Raw genomic sequence first — 16,428 nt, 5'->3', positions numbered from 1 at the left:
TAGGGAAACTCATTACTGTTAACTTGATCTCATTTCCACAGTTATGATAAGTGCTTTTAATTTACAAATTAAAAAAAAAGTTTAGAACAAATAACTGTCTTTTAATAAGTGAAATTTCTTGTTTATCTCTGATAAATGTAAACTTTGCAATAACTTTATTTTACAGGAATTACCAAAATTTCTTCAGGATCTTTCTTCAACTGATGCTGATCTGCCTTGGAATAGAGCAAAAAACCGCTTCCCAAACATAAAACCATGTATGTGCATTTGTTGGTTTTGGTTTAGCTAGGAAGTATTTTTAAATGCCTACCATCTTAACTTCTTTTGTTGTTTCCTTATTTTATTTTATATTGACTGAATTATAATAATGTATTTTATTGGCAGTGACTATCAAATTATATTTCTTTTGCTTTGTTCATATTTAACTAAAGTTAGTATACATGGTTTTCCGTTTGTTCACACAAGTTCACTTATGCAGGTGCAAGAAACTGTAGACCTAATAGTTTCTTAGCTTTGTAATTTAACCCAAGTAATGAACCTGTTTAACATCTTCCGACAGACCTAGCATCAAATGCAAAGGCAATATTCTCACTTAGCTTTGTGCATTAGTTTCCCTTATGAGCATAGCAGTGTTTTCCTATGGAACATTAAAAAATGCGTTGTAAAATATTCATTGAAGATCAGAGTAAATGTGCACTTACATGAATTCGTTTTACAAATGAGGCCGAATTGTGCTTCACCATGGTAAATACAGGTTCATTTTTCAATCAATAAGAAAAGAAACAGTGTTATTTTCTTCAAGAGGGTTATACAAAATCTGTGTTATAATGACACCTTATAGCTGAGGTAACCGAGGAGCAGAGAAGCTAAGCAATTTACCCAAGGCCATATGTATGGGAGGCGGATCATCTGGAATTCAGACCCAATCCTGCTTACCCATTTTGCCTCCTTGAAAACAAACAGACAACCCGTCAAAACAATTAAGCAGTGGATATTTCATGTCATTTCCATGTTTAGTTAAAATTATTACTGAATGTTTCAATTATAATATCAAGTTGGTAAACTTTCTCAGGAAAAATAATTTCTGACATTTTTCTTTGAAGAAAAGTAACGAGTACAGGGTATCTAATTTTACTAGCTCTTAAAATATTCTAAAAAGTAGTAATTAGAAATTTGAAAGAAAGAATAGGCAGATAAATTAATGGAAAAGAATGAATGGTCTAGAAATAGACCTAACTACCTAGAAAACAAAGTGGTGTTCCGAATTAGGGAGAAAAGATGAAATGTTAAAAAATTGATACTATTTGCTGTTCCAACGACAACAGATAAACAATAAAAGATATATCTATAACTCATTCCTAAAAAAAAAAAAAAAAAAAAGTCAGAATGGGTCAAAGATTGAAATGCTTAAAATGAGAAAAATCCATGAAATTTTCAGAAAAAGCTATCATTTGTAAAAGTAATAATAATTTGTAATGACAAACAACTTTGACAAAGGGTACAAAATCCTGAAGTCATAGAGAAAAATAATAAGAAATTTGATTGAATAATAATATAAATTTTTGTATGGTAAAATTGATAGACAAAGTCAAGGACAAGTGACAAACTAAGAAGAAAATTTTAATTCATATGACAAAAGGCTCTATGTAGCCTTCTGTTTTAGCATACTTTTTTAAAATAAAAATGAGAAAATGTGAAAGGCAGTTAATAGAAAAGGCATGAAAATGGTTAATAAACATAAGCAAAGAAATTCAGTTTCACTTGTATTTAAGGAAATCAAAATAAATATTATGAGACATCAATTTGTATTTGTCAAAAGAACATAAGATGTTTAATAATACCTTGTGATAGTTAAAGAGGAAACAAAATTTTTCAAACACTTTGGTTCAGAGTATGATTTGTTAGAGAACAATTTAGAAATGTTTTTCAAAATTTGGAATGCATATATATAATCTAAAAATTTTACTGCTGGTAATATATTCTACAAGTTTACTTCCTACATATACACAAAAATTTCAGTTATGTCTATTCAGCATTTTATAATTGTGGATCATTTAAATAATAATAAAAGGTTAAATAACTATGTTATATTCAAACAGTGAAATACTGTATAGCTTTTTAAAATAATGAACTACATATCTTTGTTTATGCTGATATGGAAAGACACAGGTAAATTAAAAAAATGATTTGCAGAACAGATTGTATATCCATTTGTAGCTAAAGAAAATTAGAATACAAAGAATATGTATAGAAAATTCTAGAAATATATACAAGGACATATTAATAGTCATTGTCTCTGGGTGGTAGAAGTATGGGAGAATAAATAACTTTTTAAAATTTGCCGCCATCTGTGAAATTGGAATGTTATATTATGAACTCCTTTGTGTTACTTTTATAATAAAAAAAGTAGTAACAATTTAAAAAGCCAATTAGCATTTATTCCTTATATTTTCTTCTAGATAATAACAACAGAGTAAAGCTGATAGCTGACGCTAGTGTTCCAGGTTCGGATTATATTAATGCCAGCTATATTTCTGTAAGTTACTATTTTTATATGTTTTATAATTGTATAAAACATAATTACTGACATTGTGTTATCTTTCCAATAGATGGGGATATGGATATGCCTAATAGAGATACTAAATTATCAAAAAATATTTCACCAGTACATGGCAGATGTTCAACTTCAGGCTACACATCCCTGGTCTTTCCATTAATTCATATGTTTTGTTAATGTATTCTACATACACAATGAAGTTTGCCAGTCTCTGTGAATTAAAAATTATTAAATGGACAGTTATGTCTATATAATATGAAAATCTGTTCTGCAGCTCTTCCCTTCTAGATCTACAGTCCTTCAAGTGGGTGACAATGCCATCACCATCATAGGTACATTGAAACCTTATATGCACTCAAGACCTCCACTTGGTTTGCACATTCATGGAATCTTAAAGAAGGAAATACCCTTAATTTGACCATTCACCTTGGAACTCTAAAAAATTCCCGTCAGTCTCTCCTGGCATTGATTCATCCACTTCTTTCTAAGGCAGATGATTCTATCTCTGAACAACTCTGTTTTACAGTTGTTGGATTTTTTAAACCAAGTTATGTACCTTTACATTCTTACCCACTGACTTAAATTCTAATGCATAGCAAGCTTAACCATCTCCATTATGGTGAATCTACAAATACATGAAGATTTCCTCTGCTGCCCACACTCTCCATAGGCTTTTTCTTATCCATAGGTCTTCTCACCCATGCCCGCTATTTCCTTCAGCTCTATTAGGGCTCTTGTTACATGACGTTCCACCCTTTCTCCAACATTAAACATACTTGTGCTGTGTCCCATTCCCTCCAAGCCTTTGTCAAGGAGGGAAAAAACGAATTAGTACTAAATCTGATTTTGATTGATAATTAATCTAAAATTACAATCATATATTGGGTCCTATTGTCAAAGGAGTGAATAAGGGGAGAATTTAAGACTTTAAGACTTTTTAACCAGAAAAGTGAAGGAAAGTTTGGAGGAGCTAAGGTATTCTTTAAATTTCATTCTATTTTTTATGTTAGAACTTTAAATCTGTATTTAAAGAATGACATAAATTTACTATTATGGTAACATTTTATTCATGTATCAAATGATTGATTCCCTTAAAAATGTAATTCAAAATATAAACATTTTGGTGAAATCTTATGCTTACAATTTCCATTGTAATCTAAACTCTACAGCATGTTAAAATTTTACTTGGATTTACAAAATGATGCATATATGCGTTTAGATATTTAAATGTAATCACTACTCTAATAATCAAATGCCATCAAGCAGGGCAAGGACAACTGGTTGTATCAGTGACCTATAGCTATGTATCATTTTTTATTCACCAACAAGTAGATACAAATCAACAGCTCATATTGCCTAATGTTCCATAAGGGATGCCAGTACAGGATGTGAATATGATTAAGAATGAAACCAGACAATTTTAGTAGGTGTAGCTGAACCATACAGATTATGTAAGCAAAGTAATTTTCACAAATCCCCAGTGTCCCCTTTAAATATGATAGGTTGTCAGCATACAGCTATGAGCAAATGGTAACGTTGTATTAGCAATAAACTAGGAAGGCTGAAGATATATATTCTGCTGTAATCAAGTGATGTTGTAATATAATAAATCTTACAACAAAGTCACTATGACCCAATGTAATGATATGCATAATCATTGCTGAGCTGCATGATAAGCAGGCTTATATGGAAGGCACTTTGCAAAAAGGCAGATTTCCATACTGGGGCTGGAAGTGTACTGTAGCACTCAGAGAAATCTCCTTTGCTTGGGATGTCAAGAACAGATGGGAATAGATGTAGCGATGACATTGTAGTGGCCCTCACTTTCCACCTACATATTCATACAGTCGTCACCTCAGAAACAATGTCTGGTATCTCAATTTCCCCCTACTCCCAAAATTTATTCGACAGCACTTCCAACTGAAAGTTCATGAACACTTTTCCTAGGAGCAAAAGACAGAGGCCATCTATGAATGGGTTCTCAGTCTCAATTTCTTTGGAATCTATGGTAAAGGAAAGAGAACTATAGAGGGAGGTAGGAAAGAAAGCAAAATAACTAGTGTTCAGATAGAAACAGGAAAAACTGAAGTCTGGGGAAGAGACAGAGGAGGACCAGCATATGGGCTGAGGGATGTGTGTTAAGACTGGGACACTCTAGCCCAGGGTTTATAACTAGGTTAACATGCCAGTGTGTGTTTTCTTCTGCCCTTGGCCATTCTTGAGAATGGTGCTCCCAGAGTTAGGACTTGGAAAGGCTGGAAGATTTTGATGAAGGATAGACTGTGAAAGAGGTAGGAAGAAGTGATATTGCAGTACCATAATCTGCCACCAACTGTACAAATGAGTTTAGAAATGTTTTCAAGAGGGTCAAAAGTGAAAATATTATGATTTTAGGTATAAGAGGGAGGCTTATAATTAATTTTGAGGAAGGCTCCTCAAAATTATCTCTCCTGTCAACTTGAGATGTGTGCAATTACTTTAACTTAATGACAACTTTTAACACAACTAGAGATTAAAGGCTATCATGCAAATGGTTGCAGTAACATTAGAAACATCAGATTTGTTCCTATGTTGATAGAGTATTTTAATCCTGAAGGATATTGTGTCCCTGAAAAACTGAAATGTGTATACATAAATATATTTGTATATATGTATATACAGTTATATTTTATATGTATATATTTGTATATGTTTATAACATATAAACATATATACATTTTATATGTATGTGTCTAGATATGTATATGCATGTATATAAATTCTCCCACTATTCACTCCTTTAGCAATAGGACCCAATATATTATAATTTTGGAATAATTATCAAACAATATAGAATATGGTGATATATTTGTATATGCCCATACATATACATTTGTATATAAACATATACATATGTGTGTATATGTGTACACATATCTGTACACATACACACATATGCATATAGGCATATACAAATATATCACCATCAATGCCCAACACATTTTCTTTAGCATAATAAAGTAATTGAGGGTGTTTGCTGGAGTAAATATAAACTGCACATTTTACATTTTTTTCCCCCAGAGCTTATATGGGTAAATAAAGAAAACCTGTTCAAGAACATTGATAAGCACTAAGATGTCATTATCTCCTGTATAATATGGATACACTTTAACCTAAAAAATCTACATTTACACTTCAAAATTTTCAAAGCAATTTCACATTCCTTATTTTACAAATAGTCTTCAAAATGACTCCCTGAGGTGTGCAAGAAAATAATTATTATCTCTAATTTATAATTAGGAAACTGAAGATTAGCTAATTTAAGCAGTCTGCTCTACAGGGTACACTATTAGAAAGGACTAAAGTCAAAACGAGTGTTCTAGTCTCTAGGCCAATACGTTGTTTTCATTATTCATACTTAACTGCCTTCTTCTATACAAATTTAATGAAATACCTTATCTTCACTAAACTTAATGTTAGAATTATTGAGAAAGTATGCAGATCATCATTTAGGTTTGCACCATCCAACATTCACAATAGTTAAATCTCAAAGGAAGAAAAAAAGGATTGGTTTGACCTTCTCCATCTCATATGCTATTCTAAAACTAATTATATCTGCATATACAAATTCACTGGCTATAATTGAATAACTGCTGTATGAGATTAGAATAAAGCATAAAAATACTGATTTGGAAGCAGCATTTAAATTACTTTTTTAGCATGTAGTTCTCCAATACCTGAGATGTGGTAGGCACTTAATAATTGTTGAGTTTATAAAAAGGAGGATTATATTTAGGTGGGTAAATACATATGCTTCAGAGTTCAAATGGACCTGAGTTCAAATTCCTCCTCTGCATTTTTGTAGCTAAATGACCTGAAATTTTCTGAGTGAAGTTTCTACACTGATAAAGCAGGAATAATAGTCAACCCTCCTTTATTCATTGCTACTAAATCATATTTCAATTATTCACTGAATCACATATTGGAAGCACTTAAAAATGCATGTTATTTTTATTGTTGTTGATGTTTCATGGTAGTAGATTCTACATTTTCCTGGCTGATAATCCAGAGGAAAATCTCTGTGCTAATTTAAGGACTGCAATGAAAAGTACCATCCATGGGTAAAGGTCATAATGAAAGTTGACATGTGGAATGAAATTTACACTTCGTTCCATGTATCACAGTGCTTTAAAAACCGGCAAACTCTATATTCCAATTAAAGGGCAAAAGTCCAGGCAAGAAGTTTCCTCTCAGAAAAGTCAAAAGTTTGCACACACATATTCAACGGTAGAAGCAAAAATAGTAAACAGAATTGACATACTTTCTTCATTTTCATAAGATACAATGGAAATATCTCCAAAACACCTTTGGGTAAACATTTTACCTGGTGCTTTACCATTTTCTGAAATAAATTGGCCTTTACAGGAAGAGAGCTTAAATGTGTCTTAGCTTCTTTACATGAAAATCAAGGGGGAAATGTGACCATATAAAGATATACTTATATAACAGATGATACATAGACATATGTATTAAAAAGAAATATAAAATAATATTTCAAATCCTGGAAAACTGAGATCATATAATGTTAATTTTATAAACAAGTGGTAACAAGATTGTATAGGAATAATCCCAATTATTTATATATGTGTATATATATAATATTATACAGTATAATATTTAGTATATAATATGTGATATATTATTTATATTACTCTGTGTGGAACCTACTCCTCCCTTACAGGTACTGGCTCTCTGGCCTTGCTCACTAGTGGGTCTGCATTCCCTCCCATATGTACTCAGCACAGAGAAGGGTCAAGTTGCCTCAGTCCTCAGTGCCACCTCCATATCATTCTCTATCCCTCTGCCCTAAAATTACCAGCTTGAATTCATGCTGTCAAGCATAGGACACACTATTGCTCTTTTTGGAAGTTAATTACCATCCCCTAAGTCACTGTCTCTCATTTCTTGAAGATTTCACTCCAGTACCACTGCTCTTCTCTCATCACTACTTCTGTCATAATTATTGATGATGTCAAAATTCATATAAAAGATTGACCCATAGCCCTGCCCATCACTTTCTGGACCTCTTCTCTTGCAGTGACTTGCCTTCCACGTGACCTCATCACTTTCTGCCATGTTCACAACCTAGACCTTTTCACCACCAAGAATTGTAGCCTCTCCACAATCTTGATTGTTGTTATCTCACTATCTGTCCAAATCATTCTTTCCAGATCACTGGACTCTGACAATTCTTCAACACTGCTCTGACCTACAGCCCTTTGATTCTATCAAATTTTCCATTTTTCCTAACCCAATCAAGACTTCATTTTTTTTCTTGCTCATCTTGAATTGCATGCCTATTTGTTTCCTTTCCTGTATTGTATATATTCTCAACTCTCAAATTTATCTCTTATAGTCTCAATCTTTTGATAAATCCCCAAACTTTGTTAAATAAAACCCTCCATGGATTCTTCTCTGTGTTACTGGATGTGTATTGCAGAAAAATTCATGATCACGCCAAAATAGCTCACTTTAAACTCATGGCCACTAACCTCAAAAACACAGCCTCCTAATCTATTCAACCTCTCTTTCTTCTGGGAGATTCTTTCTCCTTCTTCTTTCTCCTCTGGCCTCTAACACTATGTTCCTCACTTTCACCTACATCTGATGGCCTTGTTTATATTTCAATGATAAAACAAAAGCAATTAAAAGAGAACATCCACAAGGTCCTCTACCTGTCTGCATCTGTGTCCATATACTCTTTCTCCTGTGGCTGCATATGAACTGTCCTAGCCCCTGCTAACAGCCAACCCTTTCACTTGGACACTACATGACCTCTCCCTTTGCCTCTCAAGAACATGGGTGGAGGAATTTTCTCTTCTGCATCATCAATTTTTCTCTTTTAGCAGCTAAACAAATCTATTGTAATTTCTTACATCATAAAAATATCTTGATATTACAGGTCTTTCCCTACTTCTCTATTGTTCTGTGTTTTATTTACATTATAACCCCTTGAAGAATTGTCAACACTTACTATCTTCAATTCCCTTCTCTTATCTCTTCAGCACCCTCAAATAAGACTTGGATACTAAGCAAGCACAACACCGAACCAGCTATTTTCAAGGTCAACAATTAACTACTCAGAAAACTAGCTTCAAGTCTCAGTCTGCAATTTATTTGACCTTTCAGCAGCTCTGACTCATTCATCTTAGTCTCATCGGTTCTATCTCATCTTCTAGACCTGCAAACGAAATAATTTAGAGCTCAATACTTGAATTCACTGTCTCCTTCCAAACTCATTTTCTTGGTGATTGTAAGAGTCAGGGTTCTCTAGAGGGACAGAACTAATAGGATAGATGTATATATGAAGGGTCATTTATTAAGGAATGTTGACTCAACAATCACAAGGTGAAGTCCCAAAATAGGCCGTCTGCAAGCTGAGGAGCAAGGAAACCATTCCAAGTTCCAAAATCTCAAAAGTAGGGAAGCTGATAGTGCAGCCTTCAGTCTGTGGCCAGAGGGCCATGGCAAATTACTGGTGCAAGTCCCAGAGTCCAAAAGCTGAAGTACATGGAGTCTGATGTTCTAGGGCAGGAAGCACCCAGCATTTCCCAGTCCACTGACTCAAATGTTAATCTCCCTTGGCAATACACTCACAGACACACCCAGACATAGTACTTTGTGTTCTTCAATCCAATCAAGTTGATACTCAGTATTAACCATCACAGTGATGTCATCCAATTTTCACGAATTTAAGTAAGAGATATGAGCTGACTACTTTCAAATTTATGTCTCTAATGTGGACTTTTCCTGAATTCTAAAGTCATATATCTAATTGCCTTCGTGGCATTCCTACTTGAATATCTAATAGTGATTTCAAACGTACTATGTCCAATGTGAGTTTTTTATTTTCCCTGTAAATCTGTTCATACTAAAACCTCAAAAGCACAGGCAGTGAAAGCAAAAATAGAAAAATGGGATTATATCAAACTAAAAATCATATGCACAGCAAAGGAAACAATCAACAGAATGAAAAGACAATCTACAAAATGGGAGAAAATATTTACAAACTATTCATCAACAAGTGATTCATATCCAAAATATACCAGGAACTCAACTCAATAGCAGAAAAAAATCCAATTTAAAAATGGCAAATGAGCTGAATGAACATCTCTCATAAGAAGACATACAAATGGCCAACAGGCACAGGAAAGAATGCTCAACATCACTAATCATCAAGGAAATACAAATCAAAACCGCAATGAAATCCCATCTCTCCCCATTTAGAATGGTTATTATCAAAAAGTCAAAAAATAACAAATGCCAGCAAGAATGCAGAGAAAGTGGAATTACTATATACTATTATGCACTATTTAGTTTTCCTCCGAAAACTAAAATACAACCATCATTATGACCCAGCAGTCCCACTACTGGGTATATATCCAAAGGAAAGAAAATCAGTATGTCAAAGAGATATCTATGCTTATGCAATAACTGCTGCAGCACTATTCACAATAGCAAAGATAAAGTATCAACCTAAGTATTCATCAACAGATGAACGAATAAAGAAAATATGCTATATATACACAATGAAATACTATTTAGCCATGTAAAAGAATGAAATCCTGTCATTTGTGGCAACATGGATGAACTTGGAGAACATTACGATAATTCAAATAAGCCAGGAACAGAAAAATAAATACCACATGTTCCCACTTATGCAGAGGCTGAAAAAATTGATCTCGTGAAAGTAGAGAGTAGAATAGTGGTTAAAAGCTGGGAAGGGGAAGAGGCGAGAATAAGAGATTGGTTAATGAATACAAAATTACAGCTAGATAGGAGAAATAAATTCTAGTGTCTATAGCTCTGTAGTGTGACTATAATAAACCACAATTTATGGTATATTTTCAAATAGCTACAAGAGCAGATTTTGGATGTTCCCAACACAAAGAAATGATAAATGTTTAAGGAGATGGATATGCTTGTTACCCTGACTTGACTATTACACATTGTATACATGTATCAAAATTGTCACACTGTATTTCATAAAAATGTGCAATTATTATATGTCAAAAAATAGGAAAATATGATTAAAAACTCCTCATCCTGGAGTCTTCCCCATCTTCCTTTGGAGTCATTATTAATTTCTGTTTCTCTCATACCTCATATCAAATCTATTAGCAAATTCGGTTGGTTTTGCCTTCAGAATGTATCCATATCTGATCACTTCTCACTATCTCCATTGATATCACCCATGCTACCAATATTTCTTGGCTGAATTGTTACAAGAACCCTCTAACTATTCTCCCTCCTTTCACCTTTTAAACTCCCAAAGGTTGGTCTATGGAAGCCCACGTGAAACTGTTAAACCATACACTATGTTCAAAACCTTTCAGTGACTTTCTGTATCATTCAGAGTAAAAACCAAAGTCTTATAATTACCTTTTAGGACCTAAAGCACCACTTATCCTCCCTGCTTTTACTGGTCATTATCTGTTACTCCTCCCCCTCATTTACTCTACACCAGGCACCTGCTGTTCTTAGAACATTCCTGACACCCCTCTCCTTTAAGGTGGTTGGACTTGATTTTCCTTCTACCCACAATTGTTTTCCCCCAAATACTGCAAGCCTCACTTCCTTCCTTCTTCAAAACTTTCTTCATTTATCACCAGTGATATGTGAAGTTTGGAGATGAGCTTGGAGAACATTATGATAAGTGAAATAAGCCAGGAACAGAAAAATAAATATCGCATGTTCTCATGAGGTATTTATTTTTTCTGAATAATCTATTTCTGAACAACTATTTTCTGAAAAGCCTATTTTCTGAAAACTTTCTCTCATAGCCCTTACTACTTTTATAAATTCTATGTAATTTGCATATTTAATATACATTAATAGACAGTGTCTATTTTTCCTAGTGATAAAATAAATGAGGGTAGGAATTTCAGTGTCTTTGGTCAGTGATGAAACCCCAGCTCCTAAAATAGTGTCTGGAACGTAATAGTCACTCACAAATATTGATTGAGTGGAGAATGTGCATATTTAAAAAGTCTGTAAAGAAATCAACCAAAATGTTAATGGTCCTTCACTCTGGATAGCGGGATTATAGGTGAATTCTACTTTCTATTATATATTTTTCTAAATTTTCAAAATATTCTACATTCAACATATATTATTTTTAATAAGAAAAGATCCCTTACACATGAACTACATATTTAGGTCTTTCGGCTGAGACTGGAAAGACAGAAATGCTGTAGTATACTGTGTATTTAAGAGACTCAAGATTTTCCACAAGCAAATGTGCCTGACTTGCACTGCAATTTGGGAAAATCACCTAAAGTGCCTCCTCATTATTTTTTAAAGTAAAATAAACTTGCTGGATTACATTCTAGAGTCCCTGGAAAATTTAAATATATGTTATTTTTTGTATTACTGTTCTCTGACTACTGAGACAATTTCAATGTAAAAAAGTGAATTTTACCTTTTATTCCCCATTCCTGGAAGCATCTTCCTGTTTGAAATAGATGTCATTCCATTACTACTTTTTCACTTATACATTACCTTTCTTGAAAAGAAATCCACAGATACTGTTCACAATTATATAAACTCAAGTGTCATGCTTTTATGTTCCAGGTAAATAGACCAAGTTTCAGAGCAACTTGATAAATATCCACAAGGATGTCATAATAGATTTAAGACAGATCTCATGTCCTATGAGTTTACTATGTTAGTGAAATGAACCTTCATATTACCATGTATTTCTTGGGTCAGAATTCCAGACAGTAAATGCCACTAGAGTAATGACTAATGCCACAGTTTAAGTAGATAAGTAATTTCTTAGAGGAAGAGTATACATATATCTGCACAACCAATAAATATATGGCAATAATATCATGGGGTGGGTTTAGAGAGCTGATTCTGGGCTTAACCTGCCTTCGCAGGGTTGAGATCTTGGCAAGTTACTTCACCTTTCTAAGCCTCAATATCTTCATCTATAAAATGTGCATAATATTAGTACTAATTCACAATGTTTTTGTAAGAATATTGAATATAAGATGCTTAGCAAACTGCCTGCTATGAAGACTCAGACTTAAGACCTTTATTAAGTTATGTTATTATTGTAACTATTTTATTATGTAGTCCCTAATGTGTTATTCAAAAGTTAGATATAAATTTTGAGAACCATTTGTTGTGTAGTATATCAGATTGTGAGGATAAATTTAGACGCTAGAAACTTTGATTATTTAAGATTATCTAGTATTTACGATATTCTAAAATATTAGGTAATTTTACAACCAGCATTTGTTTCATGCTTTGAAAACTAAAACACTATATCTATGAACACAGTGATGCAATGTTTCTCATTATATCCTTCTAGGGCTATTTATGTCCAAACGAATTTATTGCTACTCAAGGTCCACTACCAGGAACAGTTGGAGATTTTTGGAGAATGGTGTGGGAAACCAGAGCAAAAACATTAGTAATGCTAACACAGTGTTTTGAAAAAGGAAGGGTAAGTTATTTGAAAATGTTTTCACAAATGTTGTTTTACAATTGTGTTAACATATGTGTGACTATTTCACCTAATACTGTGAGTCATCAATAACCTGGACATCTATAAAGTAATTTTAACTTAGTCGTAATAACTGTGATATACATATATATATCAATATAACAATGACTGTTATGACTGATGATTTTCTCTGAATGCAGATCAGATGCCATCAGTATTGGCCAGAGGACAACAAGCCAGTTACCGTCTTTGGAGATATAGTGATTACAAAGCTAATGGAGGATGTTCAAATAGATTGGACTATCAGGGATCTGAAAATTGAAAGGGTAAAAAAAGGCGGGGACAAGGGAACCTGATATAAAATATGAAGGATCTAAATGTCTAAAATAAAATTGATTTCTAGAACTATCCCTTTCAAGGACACCTGTGTATTCAACAATGCTTTTGTACTGTCTTCTGAACAGAATTTTGAATCGATATCCAACTTTAGTATCAATGTCACAGTATTTGTTCCAGATCACTCTAGTTAAAGTCTGTATTAACCAATTAGCATCACATTCTTAGGTTGACAAGAGCAGAAGGAGAGAAAATGCCGAGATCACCAGCTTTATTTTATTTAATGAAGAAACTGTAATATTTGACTTGAGACAGCAATTTCCCAAGTCACTCATCTCCTGAATCCTAATAATTTGATTTTCTTTCTTTTTTTTTTTTTTTTTTTTTTTTTGACACGGAGCCTCACTCTGTCTCCCGGCTGGAGTGCAATGGTGCAATCTCGGCTCACTGCAAGCTCTGCCTCCCGGGTTCACGCCATTCTCCTGCCTCAGCCTCCCAAGTAGCTGGGACTACAGGCGCCCGCTACCATGCCCGGCTAATTTTTTGTATTTTTAGTAGAGATGGGGTTTCACCTTGTTAGCCAAGATGGTCTCGATCTCCTGACCTCATGATCCACCCTCCTGGGCCTCCCAAAGTGCTGGGATTACAGGCATGAGCCACTGCGCCCTGCCAATAATTTGATTTTCTATTTAATCTGCAGCCAATATAGAAAAGGTAGTATGGGATCTCACTTTATCAGTTTATATAAATCCCTATACACACAGAAGATGATATAAGGATCTTTATACTTTTCACATAACAGATACTCAAAACCTGTGTATGGAATAATTTGTGAAAATGTTCATTTAAGCTTTGGGTCAAAATTGTTTCAATACCTGTTATCCTGAGTGTGACAAAATAGCATGCTATGTTTGAATATTAATGTTCTATATTAAGATTTATTTCCAAGCTTTCTTATTGTTTTCATCCATACTCTATTGTAACAGTAAAAATCTTTCTTATAGGAAATAATGAAAACATTTTCTTTCGTTTGGTAAATAGTCATTTTTAAAAGATCACCTTCAAAAACTGGGACAATTGCCTTCTGCCTTCGTTGTGGAACTTAAATAGTTTTGTCATTCATTAATCCGTCCCTTTGTCTAGCATGGGGATTGCATGACTGTTCAACAGTGTAACTTTACTGCCTGGCCAGAGCATGGGGTTCCTGAGAATAGTGCCGCTCTAATTCACTTTGTGAAGCTGGTTCGAGCAAGCAGAGCACATGACACCACACCTATGATTGTTCACTGCAGGTAAGAAAGCGATATTTTTAGAAACATCTATTAAACGCCAGAAATGGCCTTTGAACCCATTAGTCTTTTTATTATTATAATTCTATTGGTTATTTTTTATAAAATGGTCATGTAAATTTCTTCCAGCTTGCCATCTTCAGAGGTATCACATTTAGCATTTCTGGACACATTGGTATGATTTATGTTTTCTGACATGATAGATCTAAATCAGTCTTGGCTTGAGTCTCTTTCACACATGAAGTTTGGAGATTAGAGGAAAATGTAGCATGAATTCTACTTAAATGAGATACTCAGAATGGGTAAATAAATAGAGGCAGAAAGTAGAGTTGTGGTTACTAGTGAGGAGAGAGATGAAAAATTATCTAATACCTTCTATTTGGGATGATGAAAAGTTCTGGAAATATATAGTGTTGATATTTGCATAACACTGAGAATGTACTTAATGCCACTGAATTGTACATGTAAAATGGGCAAATTGGTAGATTCTCTGTTATTCATCTTTCACCACAATAAAAATATTTTTAAGTAAAAATAACTTTTAATTTTTTTAACAGGAGTGTACTATAATTAATGTGGTTAAATACTGTATGTAAGAAAAGATAAATTCATTCAGTTTTTAAACTTTTATTTTAAAAAATTCAATATGTAGTTTAAATGATTATAAATTTTCTATAAATTCCTGGATTTTTAAAATCATAAGACTAATACATAAATGCTTGCTCATTATAAAATATGTGAACAATGCTTGTATTTATAAAACATGAGAACAAAAAGCAAAAGCCTCATTTTTACCTTCTCAATTTCAAATCCCTTCATATAGGTAAAAAGCTTAATATAATAGTATATACTAAAAACAGTACAACGATTTGCTTCTACAGTCAGTGATTAATTTTATGCTGGCATCATTGATGAGTAAAACCTTTGATGGGCAGTAACTGCCTTCAGTTTCTCCGTATCATGCAAATACACTGCCATGGGCACTAAAAGAAAAGTACTTTCTCCTTTTTAGCCTCAAAAAGAGTAGAGTCTCCTCCTTTGTGATTTAAATAGATAAGAGATAAGAAGAAGGTATATTCATATTGTTGACTATCTTTAAATATCATTTGAAAACCATCTACTAAATATTTATCTCCAACTCCAAATTCTCACCTTGACTTCAGACTTCTACATTTAGCTTCCAATTCAACTTGACAGCCTGAATGACTAAAAAGTTCTAGAAATTTGATGTGGACAAAACAGAACTCTTGACTCAATCTCCAAATTCACCCCTGCTCAGTTGTCCCTATCTTGGTAAAAAGCAAGTCCCTTCTGTTTGAGCCAGAAGCTCTGGAGTCATTCTTGATTCTGCTTCCTCTCACATTCTACATCTAACCCACCAGCAAATACTTTCATCTCTGGCTACCCCTCACTCATCACTGTATCACCTCCCTGGTGTCCCCTGATTTTTGAACATTCAAAAATGCTCCCACTTCAGGTCTGTTCTCATTTTGCTGCTTCTGGCTACCATGATCCTCTCCCAGATACCCACAGGGTGTGCACCCTAACCTTATGCGAGTTTCTTTTCAAATATTACATCAGCAGAGAAGGTTTCTCTGCTGACCCTATCCTACCCAATCACCCTCTATCTCCTTAACCTGATTCATCTTTTTTTCAGTATGGGACTCCTTACCACCAGGCACGTTCTTTGTCTGTTTATTTATGTGTCGTTTTCCTCTAGACTATAAACTCTGTAAGTGCAGGGACTTTACATT

At 33.7% G+C, this 16,428-nt stretch overlaps 1 protein-coding gene and 1 long non-coding RNA gene across 4 annotated transcripts in view; one reads left to right on the top strand and one right to left on the bottom strand.

The window, feature by feature from the left end:
• LOC139356694 (uncharacterized) overlaps positions 1-16,428 on the bottom strand; it is an 83,144-nt gene that overhangs the window by 31,371 nt on the left and 35,345 nt on the right. The window lies entirely within an intron of this gene.
• The window catches only part of LOC105473300 (protein tyrosine phosphatase receptor type Q), a 222,050-nt gene that overhangs the window by 198,445 nt on the left and 7,177 nt on the right, over positions 1-16,428 (top strand). For both annotated transcript variants that reach the window (XM_071071389.1, XM_071071390.1), the window contains 5 exons: positions 167-257; positions 2,460-2,536; positions 12,915-13,049; positions 13,250-13,375; positions 14,529-14,677. In XM_071071389.1, coding sequence (XP_070927490.1) covers positions 167-257; positions 2,460-2,536; positions 12,915-13,049; positions 13,250-13,375; positions 14,529-14,677 — 578 coding nt within the window. The remainder of the gene's footprint in view (positions 1-166; positions 258-2,459; positions 2,537-12,914; positions 13,050-13,249; positions 13,376-14,528; positions 14,678-16,428) is intronic.

Source organism: Macaca nemestrina, chromosome 10 (assembly GCF_043159975.1).
Source record: "Macaca nemestrina isolate mMacNem1 chromosome 10, mMacNem.hap1, whole genome shotgun sequence".
Lineage (NCBI taxonomy): Eukaryota > Metazoa > Chordata > Mammalia > Primates > Cercopithecidae > Macaca > Macaca nemestrina.
This window is presented reverse-complemented; position numbering and strand designations above follow the sequence as displayed.